Genomic DNA, 18,692 nt, shown 5'->3' with positions numbered 1-18,692 from the left:
TGCATTTCTCAGTTTTTCACATTTGGGGAAATATGTAATGTTACATGGCGAGTTAATGTTTAAAATAAGACGCAGGCACACGCACACCTCCCAGAGCAGTCTACCATATTCATATCCCCCCCCCCACACACACCTCCTGAGTCCAGGATAGTTCATACAACGGTCCTCCCCCAAGACAAAAGAATAAAATAAATTAGTAGCAGAGTTCTTTTAGAGGAAACATTCCATCTGATATGTAAATGACAGGAGAGAATCTGGAGGCACCGGTTCATAAAACCAAACAAAGAAAAAAAAAAAAAAAAAAAAGACTTCTTTACAATGCTCCCCTTCAGGTCTTCTCGGAATCTCTCGCTCTCCCTCCCTCCCTCTCTCTTCCTCTCTCTTCCCTTTCCCTCCCTCTCCCCCATCTCTCTCCCTCACACACGCAGATGAGGGTGAATGGTGTGAACGTGTAGAAAGGAGCGTCAGGTCGGTGAGGATGGAGAGAGTGAATGAGCAGGAGGCCTGTACCCCTGCCACAGTAAGGGCCCATTTCATTACCCGGCTGAACCAAGACCCACCGGGTCTGTGCAAAAACAAAAACAGAGATCTTTGTTGCTTAAATCTACATTCACAATTCTACAATTTTTGTTTTCTAAAGCACTTATTTATTCAGTTTTCAATTCACTGATTATAGCCATTCATAACCTCCAGCACTGAGGCCACCTGTAATACACACGTACACATCTCAGATAAACATCATTAAATTGTCCCCCCCCCCTACCCCCCCACAAAGGCTCACACAGTTAAGGGGGAATTACAAACCCCTCCCCCCCCCCATGAAAATGTGCAAAAAACATATTTCATCATTTCTTTTCAGAACCTGAATGCTTTGTGAACATTGCTACATATTAGATTTAACAATAATTAAGTACCTCCCCCCCCATCAAAAAAAAAAAAACCTTCAGCAATTTCATTCATATTGGTGAGGAACCTAAAATGCCCATTTTTGGGATGGAAGGGGCATGTCACCCCCTTTTCCTTTTCCCAAATACAGTAGGTATAATCCTAAATGCACAGTCCTGTTTGAGTCCAGCATGTACGTCCGTATGGAGGGGGGGGGGGGGGGGAAAGCACTGAAGTCCATCATCCAGAGAGACCACACGCGTTCCACACGCGTTCCGCACGCGTTCACGTGGTCTAAATCCATAATTACTTCACCGTCCATGAAATCTCGCAACACCCCCACCAAACTCCAAAAATACAAATACACCCATTTTTTTTTTTTATATTTCCATAAAGAAGAAAAGAAGAAAAAAAAACTAAAAACAGCATAAAGTTTAAGGGTCAATACAGAACCATGAGGCAGGGCTGGTGGCTGAGGGAGTGGCCTGTGGCTGGGGGGGGAAGTGGCCTGTTGTCAGGTGGTAACGGACCGTTTCACTGCACCCCCTCCCTCTGGGGTGTGGCCCTGTTCCCTCCATCCGGACTCCTCCCCCTCTCCTCCCCGTCTTCCATCCCACCATCCGCCTCCCCCCCCCCCCCCCTCCCCAAAAAGTCAGTAACGGGGCGGGCGGGGGTTCGGGCGTCGCGACCTCGCTACGCCATGACGCCGAACTCGGAGTTGATGTCGGCCTTGACGTCGGGCTTCCAGACCGAGTCCTCGTAATCCATGTCCAGGGAGGACGACTCGCTCGACACGCTGCTGTCGCTGCTGCGGGCGCCGCGGCCGGCCCTGCGATTGGCCAGCCAGGGGTAGGGGGCGTGGCCGTCCCGCCGGGCCTTCCTGCGGAGCCTCCTCCGCTCCATCAGCAGCTGCAGCCGCTGCACCTTGCAGCGCGTGGCGGTGTTCTCAGTCTGCCGCACGCCGTCGCCTGGGGGGGGAGAGACACGGTCAGCGCCAGGGCGAAAATGTCTACCTCCATCCTGGGTAAAATAGCACCAGAGGCAGACACTCTGGGGGTTTGCAAGACCAGGCTTGATACGCTGTTCTGTCAGACACCATCTAGTCTGCAGGTACTCAGAGCACTGGGTACAGTTTAGTCAGGAGAATGGGCGAGCGCTGCTGGGCTGGACCGCCTGCTCTCCTCATGGTGTTGCGTTGCGTTGTTGTTTTTAATCTTTTGCAGCTCTTGTCTGTACTTTCGTAACTTTTAATTGTAAATCTTTTTTGTATCTTTATTACTCTGTAAAGCACTTTGAATAGCCCCAGTGTATGAAATGTGCTGTACAAATAAAGCTGCCCCTTGCCTTGCCGTTGGGCTCGATTAACACACTAACGCTGAGGTGCGTAGCCTGCGAGGTTTGGGACTGGGGGGGCGTGGGGGGGGGTAAGTGTAACTGATGCCTGGGGGTCCTTTGCTAACCCACCCTAAGGCCCAACGTTGGAATGTTGATTGAATCCAGGCCATTGTCAGTAAACTAAGGTGAGACAGACACAGGACAGGGGGGTCACACAATCAATCACATTTGGGGAAGAATTCCGAGACGTAACCCCCCCACCCACCCCACCCCGCAGCTGCACAGCAACTACAGAAGGGCTGTGACTTTTTACCCAAATCTGGCACTTTTAAAAACTTCCGTGGAACAGCCTGAAGTCTGACCCACAAATAAGTGTGCGTGTTCATTTCATGTGTTTACTTCTGGATTTATTTCTGCCAAACCACAGTTTCAAGAACTTAATTTTGCCGATCGCCAAGCTCGCCAAAACTGAGACACGGTGAACTCGGCTGTAACCGTGAGTCAGTCACACAGAAACAGTCGACTGATTCCAGGGCTTATGGGGACAGCATATCTCACTGTCAGCCATAATGCTGCCTACCCCCCACCCCATCCCACCCTGTCCTGCCCTGCCCTGCCCTGCCCCCTGACAAAGACTCAGAGTAGTCGGGGAGGGGGGGGGAAGAACAGGCCAGTGTTCTAGAGTTTCACCCCAGAGGGACGGGCGTAAACACAAAAAGGGAGGAGCCACACCCGTTCACTCATCTATCTCCACACACCCCACCTGGAAAAAAAATTTAAAAAAAAAAAAAAAGGAAAAAGTCTGATCTTCCAGTCCTCAGCCCTGAGTCTCGTCTCGAACGCGTCTATAGAGCTGTGATGCGTTTCACACCATATAAGGCCTGCTGTCCGCGACTCGCTACTGACGCACGCGTCACAATGCAAACGTACACGCAACACCAGCTATGAAATTACTCACAAAGACGGTATGTACAAACCCTACACCCCAACCCCCCCCCCCCCCCGAATAAACAAGCCCTGCATTCATCAGCTGACTAACAGCACCTATAGAACAGAGGGAAGTGTGCTCTCAATGACACACACACACACACACACACACACTCAGAACGGCTTGTTGTTGTGCTGATGAGATTATCGATCGCGAACGAAACGTCATTTCTGTAAAATCGAGACCGTTCCGAGAAAAGCTGCTCGGAAAAATCCGTCGACACCTGCATGCAACCGCCGCCCCCCCCTTCCCTTTCCCCCGGAGGGATACAGACACTCCTGGCCATCCTGCACGTCCCCCTCCCACAATAAACTCCAGACTCAGGGGAGACAATAGCCTGTAGCGCAGTTTCCATTACCCGCACTCTGCCACAATGGCCACGACGTGCAACACCGGCCCTTGTGCAGATCCAAGATGGCGGTCGCTAACCCTTATTCCCGTCCCTGTCCACAACGGCTACGGTAGACTCTCCCCAAAAAAACAAAAAAAAAAAAACAATTTCCCCAAGTTAGAGAGGGAAGCTGGGGTACATGTGACACGTTTGGTAAAACGCGCCATAACGCGTTTAGATTCACTCTGGATTACGACCTGATCTGAATTAAATCCGAATTAACGATTTGATTTCACTGGAATGGACGCAGGGCAGCACCACACAAACTCGGAGGTCGGAATGTGGAAAACGGCTGTAACAACAACCGCTGAAATCATACAGGATTGCCCCCCCCACATTTGACATTTTTGTTAAATACACAAGGCCACTGAAGGCACTGTGAGCCCTGAGGAATTTCAGAGGGGGGTGGGGGTAGAGAGTACAGACAGGACTGGCAGCTCAAACCCAAAGGCTTCACTCTGTGTGTTTCGGATCCACAGTAAAAAGGGTTCCTCCCCCCCCACCCTCCAGCAGCCACTGAAATCCAGCAGGAATGCACGGCAAAAGAGGGGGGGGGGGGCGAGGGGGGGTTGGGGGGGCTTATACCTGCAGTGCATTAAATAGGCGGTGCAAGTAAAAGGAATCCAAACGCGCACGGACAGGACACCCCCATTCCCCACCCCCCACCCCCACCCCCACCCCCACCACTGTCCAGCCAGACTACACAAACAAAGGCTTTAGGAATTCCCCTCCTCCCTTCCTCTCTCTCTCCCACTCCGTCACTCGCCTTATCTTGGCCTCAAACTCAGCAGAATAAAAGTGAAAGATGAAGGAAAGCAGACACAGCAGAGCCTCGCTGGGTCGGGTCACATGCCTACCACTATAACCCTCACCCCCCCCCCTGTGCCGTCTTGCGTCTGCCCTGGGGGGGGGGTTCAGTTTGAGGGGGGTGTTTGCAGAGGAGAGGGTAATGGGGCAGAGGGTAAACTGGTCTGGAGAGACATGGAATCCAGACTGCTCCGTCTGTTCCCAGCATTTCTAGGGATTCATCTGAGGCCAGCGAATCACACGCCAGACTCATCTGAGGCCAGCGAATCACACGCCAGACTCATCTGACGCCAGCGAATCACACGCAATGCTCATGTAAGGCCAGCGAATCACACACCGGACTCATCTGAGGTCAGCGAATGGACTCACCGGCAGGCTTGCTCCCGTGGGCCGGGTCCTGGCACTGCGCCAGGGGGTTGCCGGGGGTCACGGAGGTAGATGTGGCGCAGAGGTCCGGCATCCCGGCGGGGGAGGGGGGCGGCGAGGGGGACGGCGGCGGCGAGGGGGGCGCGCACCGCGTCTGGCAGCGCAGGTGAGCGAGGGATGCTGGGACGCCCTGGTAGTGGCGGGTGGCGCTCAGCAGGTCGTTCAGGATCTGCAGGATGGTTCCAACGTCCCGTCGGGGGCGCCCCGTCCCGTCCTGGCAGCTGGGGTGCAAAGTGCCTGCGGGGCAGCCATTTAAGAGGTCAGACTCTTCCCCAATGCGGTCTCAGAGCAGAAATGCACATTTTGGGCATCCAGCAGGATACCAGGGTACGAGAGCAATGCCCCGGCCGGGATTTGACCCCGCAAACCCCAGTTTTCCTGACCCTGGCCCAGCGGAGACGGGCGCCTCACCTGAGAAGGTCCCTGAGAAGACTCCGGGGGCGTGGCTAACGAAGCTCTCGATGACGGCACCGGGCTTGCGAGAGCGCGAGGAGGAAGGGGCGGAGCCTGTGCCAGGAGTCTGCGTGCGGCAGGTAGCCTGGGGGGTGGTGGGGGCGGGGGGAGAGAGAGAGAGAAATATTGGTCAACTACAAATGACAGAAATTGAAAGGAAAACAACCCCAGCTACAGGACAATTGATTTTCTTAGCATCTAATCAGCCCCTGTGTTTGAGCCAGGGAAGCCATTGTGGCTCAGAGCGCTGCCACATGACCCACGTTTCCCTCTCTATCAGCCCCTGTGTATGAGCCAGGGAAGCCATTGTGGCTCAGAGCGCTGCCACATGACCCGTTCCTCATCAGCCCTGTATGAGCCAGGGAAGCCATTGTGGCTCAGAGCGCTGCCACATGACCCACGTCTCCCTCTCTATCAGCCCCTGTGTTTGAGCCAGGGAAGCCATTGCGGCTCAGAGCGCTGTCGCATGACCCACGTCTCCCTCTCTATCAGCCCCTGTGTTTGAGCCAGGGAAGCCATTGCGGCTCAGAGCGCTGCCCCGGGTCTGAGGACTCACCTCTGCACAGGGGGAGGTCGGCGGGGTGCTGTGGGCGGCGGGGGGCGAGTTTGGGCGAGGCGAGCCGTCGGGGCAGGAAAGGGGCGGAGTCGAGGGGCTGCAGCGGGGTGTGGGGGGCGGTGTGGGGCAGGCGGGGGGCGGCGTGGGGCAGGCGGGGGGCGGTGTGGGGCAGGCAGGCGGCGGCGTGGAGGCAGGGCTGCTGCCGGAGGTGGCGGTGGTCGGCACGGAGACCCGATGGGCGTGGAGAGGGACGCGGACACGCCCGCCTCCGCTCCCCGAAACGCCCGCGGTCGCCGTGGCGCTGGCCCCGCCCCCCCGGGCGATCAGGTGACGGTGGTGCAGCTGCTGCCCGCCGGACTGCTGGGCCGCCAGCTGCAGCTGGACGAACATCATGTGATCGCCCACCCGCAGGGCCAGCGTCAGCGGGGACCGCCCAGACAGGAAGTCGCTGACCTGAGGACAGGAAGTGCAGACAAGAGGGACAGAAAGAGAGACGGACAGAGAAGGACAGAGAGAGGGAGAGGGAGGGAGAGAGAGAGAGAGAGAGAGAGAAACATTAATCCTTTGCTGTGTGCATTAGCCCCTGTGACAGAAGTGAGAATCTTGATGGGTTTGTTGATGGCACAGTTTCCTCACACACACACACACACACACATTTGATGAGGAAGCACAGAATGTGGCAGTGGCATCCCTAAATCAATAATCCCCCCACCCCAGGCAACGTGACCTGTGTGCTGACCCTCCAACAACCCCCCCCAGGGAACACATGCTCCTGCTCTTCTTCCTTCCTCTATTCCTTCTGTGCTCTCTCTTCTTTCCCTCTTCCCCTCTCTCCCTACTTCTGCCGCCCTCACCCACCCCCACAGGCTGGAAATCCCAGCATGCTCGGAGTCAGCCCGGCTGAAGGAGTGGCTCGTCCGTGGGAACAGGTTGTGAAACCAAAAAAGAAAAAAGAAAGAAAACAAGAAAAAGAAGAAGAAAAAAAAAAGATCCAACGAATGACCCCCTACATTCCGCCCAAGATCGTGCCGCACTAGTGTAGATCAGCCTCCGTCTCCCCGGAGACGATGACGATTGTGATGTCATAATTCATACCGCTCGTGAAAACCTAGAGTTCCAATTGGTCACAGGCCCGGGGATGCAGTCTTCGCACGGTAAATCACAGACGAAAATAAAACAAAAACTACAGTCACGACAACACACACTGTGCGTGACCGCAATGAGTGTGTGCGCGCAGGCGCGCGGGTGTGTGTGTGTGTGTAGGGGGATGAGAATTCCTCATGCAAAGATCACCTGTGAGTCAACACGGGGGGGGGGCAGGGTAGGTCACCGCCCCCCCTGACTGACAGGGGCAACCCCAGCCAAGTAAGCCCACTGTTCAGTGTGGGAGGGGGGCCCCCCTGCCTGGGGAGAGGAATGGATCGTTCCAGCCCAGCCCACAGGGGTGACTTTCAGCAGCGGGCGCGCTGACGCACGAGCAGGGGGTCCCCAAATCCGTCAGCAGCTTTGGTGCTCGATAAACTCACAACGCCAGCTGTGAGATCAGAGCTGTTTCTCCAGTTATTGTTACCAAAGTAAACACACTGATGCCAAAAAGAAAAATGGCTTAAAAAATAAACTAATAGAGGCAATGTCCTTCAACTGCCTCTAAGGTAAGCCCAGGAAGTCAGACTCTCTCCGGGGGAGACGTTGTGGGAAACCCCCCCCTCAGAGAAGCACAGAAGAATAAGAGGGAAGCAGACCCAACGTGATTGGCTCTGTGCTGCCTTCGCCCGGTCCCTGTGGACTCCTTCCTGAATCTCCAGGCGTCTGTCAACTGAGCGAGTCATCAAACGGCTGGGGGGGGGGGCGTCTGTTTGCTTTAAGAGCTGTTTTTCTTTGGCTGTTATTTTTGGGAAGATCAGTTGGGGTGGCTGGGGTGGCCGGGGGCGGGGTGGGAGGAAGAGGAGGAAGGTGTGGCCGAAGAACAGAATGTACCAGGTTGCCTTGCCTTGCAGGCTCACCCATGCGTGAACAAACACAAAAAATAACAAACGCAAAATCCATCATTCGGTCTGCTGCCGGTCGCCCGCGACTCCTCTCCCAGCATGCAACGCTTCATTATAGAGCCGCACCCCTCCGCCTAAACGTGGCCTCGGCCACCAGTCTGCAGGGGCCCAACACCAAGGCCAGCGTTCACCTTCGGGGATCCTGTACACGCACACGCACACGCACTCATACGGACACACGCACGCGTGCACACACGTGCACACACGCGCGCACACACACACACACCAGGCCCCCGGTCTCCCCTTCACACCCTGGTAACACCACCGCCTCCCCAGACAAGCAGACACGGCCGTGCGCCGGAGGGAAGGAGCAGATTATTGTTTGCGTAATTACTGTTGTTTCTGTCCCTTTGTTTAGAGCTCTGCCCGTTCGCGCATTGGCCCCCGGAGCTTCTCCTGACTCACCAGGAAGTGCGAGTCACACACGGGCAAACAAAGCCGCGCGTTCCCGACGCCGGCGTCCGCCATCTGACGCTAGCCCCTGACGCTAGCCCCGGCGGGAGTCGCTACGCGCGCTCAGCAAGGGACACGCCCGGCCACACAATGGCTAATCCACAGGCACAATGGCTTTTGTTTGCCGATTGCATTTAGCCAAGCCACCCTACTCCACCCCCCCCCCCACCTTTCCTGAAGCCACATCACGCCGTGTGACTGCCGTTTCCTTGGAGATCCATGGGGGGAGGGCGTGTGGGGTGGGGGGGGTGGCACAATGGAAGGGGCCAGCTTCCTGTCCACCCCACCCCCTAAGCACACACACACACACGCACGCACGCACATCTGTTGTCACCGTCACAGTGAGCGATGAGCTCACAAAGACAGGACTTCCAGGTTAAAAATACGCACAGGAAGCCAGCGGTGCGGGCGCTGCACTGTCATGCGTTACACTTCCTGCTTACGAGCGCCCATTTCCTGTTTTACTTTACCCAGCGTCTGAGAGCTAAAGGCACAAGGCCAAGGCTTCCAGAAAGGCAGAATCTGCCACCCTGTCGAGTTCTCACACGACATCCGCACCCTGGCCTCCTCTGCCCTCAAACACATGGCTGCACACGTTACCACACACGGCTGCACATGCTACCACACACAGCAGCACACGCTACCACACACAGCAGCACATGCTACCACGCACAGCAGCACATGCTACCACACACGGCAGCACACGCTACCACACACGGCAGCACACGCTACCACACACAGCAGCACAGCCACGCACGGCTGCACACACACACACACACACACAGCAGCACATGCTACCACACACAGCAGCACATGCTACCACACACGGCTGCACACGCTACCACACAGAGCAGCACACGCTACCACACACGGCTGCACACGCTACCACGCACGGCTGCACACGCTACCACACAGCTGAAACCCTGCGTGCTATTCAATGAACTTTGTATACATCAATCAACGAAGATCCATGAACTGCATTCGTGCAACAAGGATAAATGCAGCAGGTAGGAAGTCTTCTCACCGAACGCACGCCCACACACACACACACACACACACACACAGCCGAGTAAACAGTCAAGCGCTCTCTCTCTCTCTCTCGGCTGCGTGCGTCTCAGAGAGACACACCTGCCCAGTCGACTGGGGACGCCAATTAGGATTTATCAGAGCTGCTGAGTAAAGCCCGTCCCAGAGCGGTCAGCCAAAGGGCGTGCGAGAGAGCGAGAGAGAGAGCGAGTGAGAGACAAGAGCGAGGGAGAGAGAGATAGGGAGCAAGCGAGAGAGCGAGCGAGACAGATAGGGAGCGAGAGGCAGAGAGAGAGAGTGAGAGATAGGGACCGAGAGGCAGAGAGAGAGAGAGAGAGAGAGAGATAGGGAGCGAGAGGCAGCGAGGGAGAGAGAGAGAGAGAGAGAGAGAGATAGGGATTGAGAGGCAGAGAGAGAGAGAGAGAGAGAGAGAGAGAGAGAGATAGGGATTGAGAGGCAGCGAGGGAAAGAGAGAGAGAGAGAGAGAGAGAGAGAGATAGGGATTGAGAGAGCACACACACGCGCGCCGCTGGTCTAAAATAAGAAGCGGGGGATGCGGTCTCCTCTCTGAACCCTTCTTCTTGGAAACGCCTCCCGCTGTCTCCCGCTGCAGCTGAGCCGCGGCACACGCGCAGAGCGGGGGGGGGGCAGTGACGCACGCGGGGGGCGGGGCTTATCGCCCGGGCTTGCCTCACCTCACCGCACGTCGCCCGGGAGACTAGAGGGGAACCGTTGTAAAAATATGCGCCCACCCCCCTTTCGCAAGCCAGAGAGCGCTTCCACGCCGGTTTTACTGAACCGAGAGAGAGAGAGAGAGAGAGAGGGTCCAGCCGGCCACAGCTTGCACAGGCTGCCGATTTGGCCCCCACCCTACTCAACGCTCACCCCTCGTGGCCCCAACCCCCCCACACGCCCTTTTCCGACACATGCAAATTTACCAGCCCTGCGAGAACACCCCCTCCACGCCCGGCAGGTGTCGAAACACCGGCATGGGTGAGCGAGCGAGCGAGCGAGCACACGGCCAAAGCCTTAACCAAATTAAAGGGCCGGGTCGATTTGCCACTGCTGCCAATTCTTACATAAATAATAAAATAACTCCTGATAAGTTGATCAACAGTGTCCCCCAAACACAGAGACAGCCATACACACATTCATACTCATGATTCAGCTGCTGCTTGTGTAATGTAAACAAAAAAATATACATATTTTTTTCTTAAATCAGTGCTTACCTGAGTTTCTGTCAAACTCTCCAAGGCTTGCATGATGGACTGCTCAGGTCTTGATGTTTGTTGCGACTGTTACAGGAACAAGAAATGAGAAATATATTTTTACGCATTGACTCAATTAATGAAATCAGACAATGTTCTTATGCAAAGCCAGGGAACACAAAGAGCTTGAGGCCAAGAACAGGAGAGGCCGCCAGTCATCGGCGAGAGCGGAACGGCAGTTAACAGTTTAACGACCGCTGGCACGCGCATCGCATCGCCACATTCACACGTCCCAGAGTAATCCACCCGAGGTTCGCGCGTCATCCGAGATAACGGTCAACACAGTCCGCATTTCGGAACCGTTTCTGACCCCCCGAAACCCGGGATACACATCGACCGATACGAATAAACTCCGGGACGGTGAGGACGATTTAATAACAAGGAGCGCGCTTTTCAAAAGCATTACTTAGGCTAAGGGCGAGCGTCGATGCAAAACAACAGTCTGTCTGTAAAGGCTTTTGGAGAGAGGGGGTAAAAATGGATAGATAAACATTTGAAACAGCAGCATCTCCTTCCATTTCCCAAAGCCCCCCCCGTTACCTGGGAGTCAGGTGCGAATGCAGCCTGGCCAATCAGTAGCACTAAAACTGTTCAGGTAACTATTGGGGGGGGGGGGAGCATGGCCAGGTTTGGATGTCTAGATTTGAGTGTCCATGTACTAGGTTGTTGTTGTCGTTTCTGTGGAGGTTCGGAGGGTTGAGAGTAAAAACACTCACCATTAATCCTGCTTCAACTGTTGGCACGAGCGTTAATTTGCTCCCATCGGCTATTCCAAAGTCTTGGAGTTTTCCTGAATTTAGGGGCCTGAGGACAGAAAGACAGCGAAAGATGAATAAAAACATTCAGCTCCTCTTTCAATATTATGTCAAAAATATTATTGATACAACAGCGTTCCAAAAGAGACGAGCTCGAAGCCAGGACGGAAGAATGTTAAAGACAATAGAGACAACAGCCATAATACAAATTTAGCTGGTTTTTGGTTCTCTGACCTTCGATAATATCGCAGACGTCAATGAACCGCTTGGCTTAGTCTAGCTTGTCATCAAGCCAAGCGCAACGACGGCCCAAATCGATTCGCACGTGACCGAACTTTTTGGAACACAAAGTTCATCCAAGTAACTACGTCACTCCACCGGCACTGATGACCTTTCAAAAAGCCGGCAGCGGTAAAAGGGGTTACAACATAAGGAAAGAATTAAGCAACAGCCGCCGCGTGCATTTGTAGATAGTTTTTTTTCTGTAGGCTGCGCAGGATACATGGCTAATCAAAATTCTGCAGAAAGTCGTTGTTTCTCAATATTAGACGTCATTTTTTATAGTTACTTGGACTTCACATGGTTGCATGGTAAATTCCTAGTCGCCTAGTCAATGCAGGCTCAAGGATATGTAGCCTATTGTTAGCATAGCATTACGCAAGAAGGCTATATAGTTACTATCTGAGCATACTTGAACAGGAGCAGGTAAGGCCCATCTACACGGGTTTCTAGGTCCATCGCATTGTTAAATCAACGTGATTTCACATCGAAACCCGTTTCTATTCAAGACACAGAATTCACTTAGCCCTATTAGGCTACCACCTGCAAACGAACAAAGGGAATCAACGTGTTCCAGAGGTCGGTTTAAAAAAAAAAAAAAAACAAACGAACAAACAAAAAACACGATTATATTAATGAATAAAGTGTGGTTATTTAAAATTAATTTTGTTATTAAGTATGCTAGCCTATTTGAACCATTTCAAACTGTACTTCTGCGCTGAAAAACAAAACGTGACAGCTGTTCGGGTCTTTAAAGAGACAAAGAAACCACTGTCCACTCAGAACGCACGATATTGAAGAGCAATAGGGTAATTTGCTAGCCTACGATATAATTCACTAATAACTGGGAAATGTAAATAAACCATAACAGTTTGGTATCAGGTAGGCTACATATCAGTAGCATACCACTGACGCGAGTATTTAACGTTATGTAGCCGGCAACACTTCGCGTGAGTCTGTCCCGAACGGTTGTGAGCGTAGGAGAAGCCTACCCTAGTTATTAGAAAGCATCGCGGTGCTTTGTCCGGTCACCGTGCTCAAAACTCGCGTATGAACGGTACGCGGACGTGCAGCATTAACTAGGCTGCAAAGAAAACTTGCGTCAGACCAAAAGAATATGTATAAAACTTCTCCAGGGCTGGGGTCCGAGGGGGAAGGCGCTCCCGTTTAACCGTCCAGTCACCCCCCACCCCCTCCTCGCCGAACTGGAATGCAGCCTTAACTAAACGCCCGCACCCTCCCAGAGAAAGCGCCCAGATACTCAGGCTTTCAACAAAACATTTTACATTAGCAGCTCATCAAGTAGCCGACTGGGACCTGGGACGGTTGAGGACGTCGTGCAATCATCCTGGTGCTGTGGCACAACGAACTAACCCTATAAAATGACACATTGACGTGTAATCGGATCAATGTCAACATCTGCAAACGTTAACCTACGTTGAGCAACCGGCTACCAGAAAAATGTGAATGTGAAATGTGAATTATATCGACCGAGCTGTCTGAAATCTACTGTTGTAGGCTCGTTAAAAACAACCAGTGGTGCATGGTTATCCACAAAATAATCTCAATACATTTTCATTAATACGAGTAGCCCATTGACTTTGCAAGCTCGTATTAGGATAGCCTGCTTATCAGGAGCGATTCGTTTTTTCCCCAGACTGGCGAGCCGGAGAGTAGTTTTCACGGTGTTTCTGGACGTGGCGCAAACAGCTGGCAACAGTACGTGGCGGATTCGCGTCCACAGTTTACTCACGTTTCCTTGTGCAGCAGCGCGAGCCGTTCCTTGGGCACGCGGAGTCGTTGCGAAAGCCTTCGCTTCAGCCCTTCCACCGTCTCCTCCGAGGGCAGGGACAGCTCGAAACGGGTGCCGGTTGTAGAATGGATGTGCAAATTCATGGAGGGCGCGCCGGGGACGACTTCGCAGGACGCAGCTCCGCGGTCGGTACAGCTCCTTGCCCTGGGATGTTGGTCCATTCGACGATGGTCTGCTTTCAAGAAGAACAAGCGCGCAACTAATGTGGGGTCGAAATGAGGGCGACTGTGCCCGACAGTTCCAGGAAGATAAAATGTGGCTTAAATTATACAGCTCGCTATGTAGTTCATTCCAAACCAACAAAGCTTCCTTTATTTGGTTCTTTATAATAAAGAGGATCCACGCTCAAAGTATTTTCTGTAAAGCCAAAATAAAGATTCTTCCGTCGTCTTTCCGTTTTAAATAATTCCGTTTGAGTCCCAGTTTTGAGTTTATTATTATTATTCGATACCGTAAGCTATTTCAAATCAGCTTGTTTGCGAGCCCACGTCCAAGCAAAATGATTACGTTTCCAAAGCTACAACCAGTAAGCTAACGTTAGCTAAAGTAGATCATTGACAGCACAGAACTAGGTTACTAGTTCAGTAACATTAGAAGCTATATAAACAAGACTAGCGAAGCAAGCAACATATCCCCCATCAATACAAAAGGCTACCAGCTCCAAGTAACTTCCGTCCAGAGACCATGCTCAGCCCTCTGTAAAATCAGCGTTTTGGGACAAACGTTAGACTACCTCTTCAGGCGATAAGACATGCCCACCGCGTCTAGCCATCTCGACCTACCAGCGATGCCGAGTGAAGAAATTGTTAGCACTGGCCAATCAGCGACGCGCTGGAACCGCCCACGTGGCAGAAAGGGTTCCACCCTGTTCTTTCTCCCACGCAATCTTTGTTAGAGGAGCCAATCGCAAGCAAGAGACCGAGACTTCACACGCCAAGAAGTACAAATAGTTCCCGCCCACTCTTGGCCATTCATAATGTAGCGGAACAACGGAGAAGGACCAGTGATAGTCTTGCTCAGTGGTTCCAAATCTCGGTCCTGGGGGGGCACTCCTGTGTATGCTGGTTTTCGTTCCAACCGCAATTGCAGACCCATAATTTTAACAATCTGATAATTCTTCGCGATTAGGTACTTTTCAAATTTAGGGATTAATTACCATCTTAAAACCTCATTGTGTCAGGGATAGCTATGCATGTCATGAAGAATAAAATGCCCGTGTTCATATTGTGCTTATTGTGCTATACGCTATAGTATACAGCAATCAATTGCATGAAAGTGGTAAATTATTAACTGGTTACATTAAAGACTGCGGTGAATCAATAGGCTCCTAATTGGTGAAAGTGTGGACACCTGGCCAGCCATCTGGAAGATAGCGAAAAATTCAAAGACAAAGCAAATGATAGCAAGCCAAACCTGCATTGTCTCAATAAGTTCAAAGGGGAAAAAAAAAAAAAAAAAAAAAAAGTAAAAAAATTCCCTAATCTATATATAATCATTGTTTATCAACTCTGGCCAGGGACTCCCTACAGTACCCTCCGGGATCCGCAAGCAGTCCATGGACCTGCTGCTGAAAACCCAGGATTTTAGCCGAAGGAAACACATCCTTACGACTCTGTAGGGGGGCAAACACAACTTTCTGATGATGTAGATAAATTGGGCCCCCGCAGCAGAGCAAATATGAACAGAATAATTAGATGACCTAGGCGGCAGTCTTCAGAACTTCACATTGTTTCTATATTTCCCTTGCCAACGAATCTTGAGTATGTCGCAGGTTGCAAATTTGGTTAAAGTCAGATACAAAGCTTGTTAGATCTGTCAGTTTTGAAATTTTGGGGCGCTTTCAGCTAAATGTAATATTAAACGTTGTCAGTATGGGTGGGATTCCACAAATGAGATGTATTGGTTACACTGTTCATTTGACAGAACCATCACATCTAAGGCACAATTCTTATTAAAACATTTGCAGGGAAAAGCATGTTCACTGATACAAGCTATCAATCAGATGCCACTTCAGTCTTGGGAAAGCGTTTACTGACATGACATTTTCAGGTTCATGTCGCCCTCTTGCGTCAAAAGGGATTATTGCAGCGAATTGCCACTCGGTTAAATCTGAAAACGTGAGTGTGCGTGTGTGAGACATACTTTCTGCCTGACGGGGACTACAGTAATAATATGCCTCAAAAAACGTGGCAGAGGTTTGAGACACGCACACTTAAAACATAACCTACTATCACAGCACAAATTTGGTGAGCAACAAATTGCAGACGCCACGGATTCTGTACACGTCTTGTGCAAGAAGACACCCTTCTTAATCACGGACACGGTGAGTTCAGAGCAGCGAAGATCAAGTAGCCTGATCATACCAGTCTATTATTGCCAGTTATAATATAATATGAACGTTAAATTTTAACGGAATCAGTGACGCACGAGATTTAGGCCTACTAATTGCGCAAATGGTCTCCTCCACACAGTGTAGCCTACATTCCCGTTGCTTACTGTTTTACGCGTAGAACGGTCCAAACACCAGGCCAGGGCGAAGTCGCTTTCGCGAAATAGGTAATAGGATATTAAATAAAGGACTATGTAAGTAAGTAAACAAATAAATAAATAAATAAATAAATAAATAAATAAATAAATAAATAAAATGACTCAGAAGGATGTCGTAGCCTACGCGTCATGCCGTATAGACTGAACTGCATGACTCCACAATTAATCACATGGCCCTTGGCACCCAGGCGGAGTTCCTTTGTGCATCATAATTTAAGCACTTTAATGTCTTTCCAGAATGACCAAATCCAGTAAAAATGATGAGTTCAGTCTGAAAAGGACGTTTGTCACAATGGTGACAAGTAGCCTACTATACCGTTGCATTCACCATTGCGCTAAACGCATCTTATTTATTTCCAGAATGACAGAATGTAACAAAGTTGATCGGTTAGTCGGAAACAAAATTCGCTTAGAACAACGGTGACAAGCACCGCCGTTACATTCGCCACATGAGGGCCGCAGGGATCCCGACAAGGTCTGGGAAACAAATTTATGACTTAGCTCTTAGCGTCAGTTTCCAAATGCAGAGTCAAAGCGTCCTTTTGGATTTCCAGCGTGCCACGCGAGCACACACCGTCTATTTGAAGTTGACCGATTCTCAGTTTAGGCCCCAATTGATTCATGAAGATGTAGCATACTTGTGGTCGAAAAAAATGGAGCAATACGCGTTGAACTGTGGACTTTTTAAAAGTAGACGGGCTTTCTGTTGTCCGTTATTAAGCCTTCTTACGCTTTCCTCTAATTTCTGTCGGCTTGCGTTCGGCGGTTATACGCGTTGTCCTCTCCAAGTGGTGCGTTGCCTTCCCTGACAATGAGTTCCGTGCTTTTCTGTTCACCCTGATTTATTTTAACCAACTAGGCATAAGCCACGCGAACCCTCTGTGCAGTGATGAAATGACATTATACTGAAACTTCACTTAATGTTGAAAACACCGTAAAATTAAAATGAAAAGTGCAACTTACCAATAATTAAAAATATATTTTTTCCCCAAACGTAGGCGACACCAGTTCCCAATAAATTTGCACGATTTGATGCAGTAAGTTCCAAAGTAAGCGACGATTTCAGTTTAAAGAAACGAAAGCAAATCCACTGAACATTTGACGATACACACTTATTAAGGTAGACTTATTTGATAACATCTGACGCCACTGGAATCGGCTAATTTAACCCAGTTATTTATTTTTTTGTATTCCGAGTGCAGCACCGTGAAATCCAGGTATGTCCAATAAGTTAAAAGCTGAAGACGGTAGGCTAATGTTCCGCTCAGTCCTGTCCTGAGCGTAAGAGCGATGACTGAGGTGGAACACCTCTTTTAAGTGATCTTGCGTGGATCTGGGTGGAGACATCCCTGATTGCGTTGTCAGCAAGACATTTAAGGAAGCCAGGGGATTCCACTCGCTGAACCCGATAACCCCCGCACGTGAACACGCCCAGCCCTTTCCTTGGCACAACTGGATTTTAAAGTTAAGGAAACGGTTAAACATAAAGTTGGTAAACTTAAATAGCACAATATCCCGGTTAACATAATCAATATGCCAGCCCGAAGGTAATATATAACACTGTAATGGGCTGCATCACGGGTAGCATGTTCAATGCTAGCTCTGATCAAGCATATTTTACACTGACAGAGCACACCTGACTCGTATGAACTGTGTTTAAATGAACAATGAACGTTTTAAGTGTTTCTTTTAATAATTAAGAAAGTGCATTGGGCTTAATTACTCATGAATTATTTCTGCGATAAGGACCGCGGAATTAATCGTTGCAACAAAAATAAGCCAAATCAATCTGCTTTCAATCTCGACATGCGTCGTTCCGCTCCGTTGAAGAACGACCTTAAATAAACCGAGGGAAGCGAGCGCAGAGGTAACCTCGCTTATGACGCCATAATAGTGAAACTAGGTAGAAAAGCAGTCGCCTGGCAACCGGTGTCGGTAAACACAGGGTATTAAAACTAACTGCATAGACACGGGCGTGCGTACACAAACACACCGGTGTACCTGGGCAGGCTGTTTCAACAACACAGCGGGGGTTATTGGTGCCATCGGGTGACATTTGGTTGAACTTATTATACATTGTCTCTCTGATAATATGATATCTAGTCATTTGATATTCTGTCCAACTAAAACAGAGGGCATATGACAATGGTAGCCTACAAACAAGTAAATAGGCTACACCTGGCTGTGGTGACTGTATTTCAGGGAACACGATGAACGCTGATGCACAGAGCATTGCTCCCCTGACATAAAGTAGTATAACGCTTTGAGTTTGTTGCAGTTGTTGTCTCTCTGAAGGTTGAAGGGTTTCGCACGTAGGCTAGATTAGTAACAGGGCAACCATCAGCAGCAATACTGGCATCCCATAAAGGCGCGTGCCGTGCGATCTGAAAATTCTTTTGCTGACTTACAGAGCTCTTAACGACCTGGCCCCTCCCTACCTCACTCACCTGCTAACTGCGCGCGCTTCCCATCGTCCCCTCCGCTCCTCTAATACTGGCGCTCTGCTCACCATTCCCCAAAACCCATCTCCATAAGTTCGGTGTCAAAGACTTCTCTCTGTCTGCTCTCTCTCTCTCTGTCTGTGGAACTTTTTTTAATCCCCTACCTAAAACCCACCTCTTCAGTATAAGTTACCCTTAGCTTCAAATATTGCTTTGATTAG

General features: G+C 50.8%; 1 protein-coding gene across 5 annotated transcripts; it reads right to left on the bottom strand.

Annotated features, from left to right (window-relative positions):
- Window positions 1-624: 624 nt before the first annotated feature.
- LOC135251300 (midnolin-like) lies at window positions 625-17,312 on the bottom strand. Of its 5 annotated transcripts, none has more exons than XM_064328618.1 (8): window positions 16,990-17,312; window positions 13,424-13,658; window positions 11,353-11,440; window positions 10,598-10,663; window positions 5,842-6,294; window positions 5,244-5,370; window positions 4,776-5,069; window positions 625-1,853 (listed from the first exon to the last, which is right to left on the bottom strand). In XM_064328618.1, the coding sequence occupies exons 2-8, from the start codon at window positions 13,642-13,644 to the stop codon at window positions 1,579-1,581; spliced, it is 1,524 nt and encodes a 507-aa protein (XP_064184688.1). In that variant the 5' UTR covers window positions 13,645-13,658; window positions 16,990-17,312; the 3' UTR covers window positions 625-1,578. The 5 variants fall into 5 exon arrangements, with proteins under 5 accessions (XP_064184688.1, XP_064184687.1, XP_064184686.1 ...); XM_064328617.1 differs by having other exon boundaries at window positions 13,424-13,655; XM_064328616.1 differs by having other exon boundaries at window positions 16,994-17,312.
- Between the last annotated feature and the right edge of the window lie 1,380 nt (window positions 17,313-18,692).

This window comes from Anguilla rostrata, chromosome 3 (assembly GCF_018555375.3).
Source record: "Anguilla rostrata isolate EN2019 chromosome 3, ASM1855537v3, whole genome shotgun sequence".
Classification (NCBI taxonomy): domain Eukaryota; kingdom Metazoa; phylum Chordata; class Actinopteri; order Anguilliformes; family Anguillidae; genus Anguilla; species Anguilla rostrata.
The sequence above is the reverse complement of the archived record's forward strand: the minus strand, read 5'-3'. Positions and strand labels throughout refer to the sequence as shown.

Bases quoted from the DNA above. Each gene is read 5' to 3' on its own strand.
- LOC135251300 (XM_064328618.1), bottom strand. From the start codon at position 13,644: ATGGACCAACATCCCAGGGCAAGGAGCTGTACCGACCGCGGAGCTGCG. The intron at 5,371-5,841 runs GTGAGTCCTCAG...ACCACCCCCCAG, and splicing joins CGACCTCCCCCTGTGCAGAG to GCTACCTGCCGCACGCAGAC. The intron at 1,854-4,775 runs GTGAGTCCATTC...CTCCCCCCCCAG, and splicing joins CCACGGGAGCAAGCCTGCCG to GCGACGGCGTGCGGCAGACT.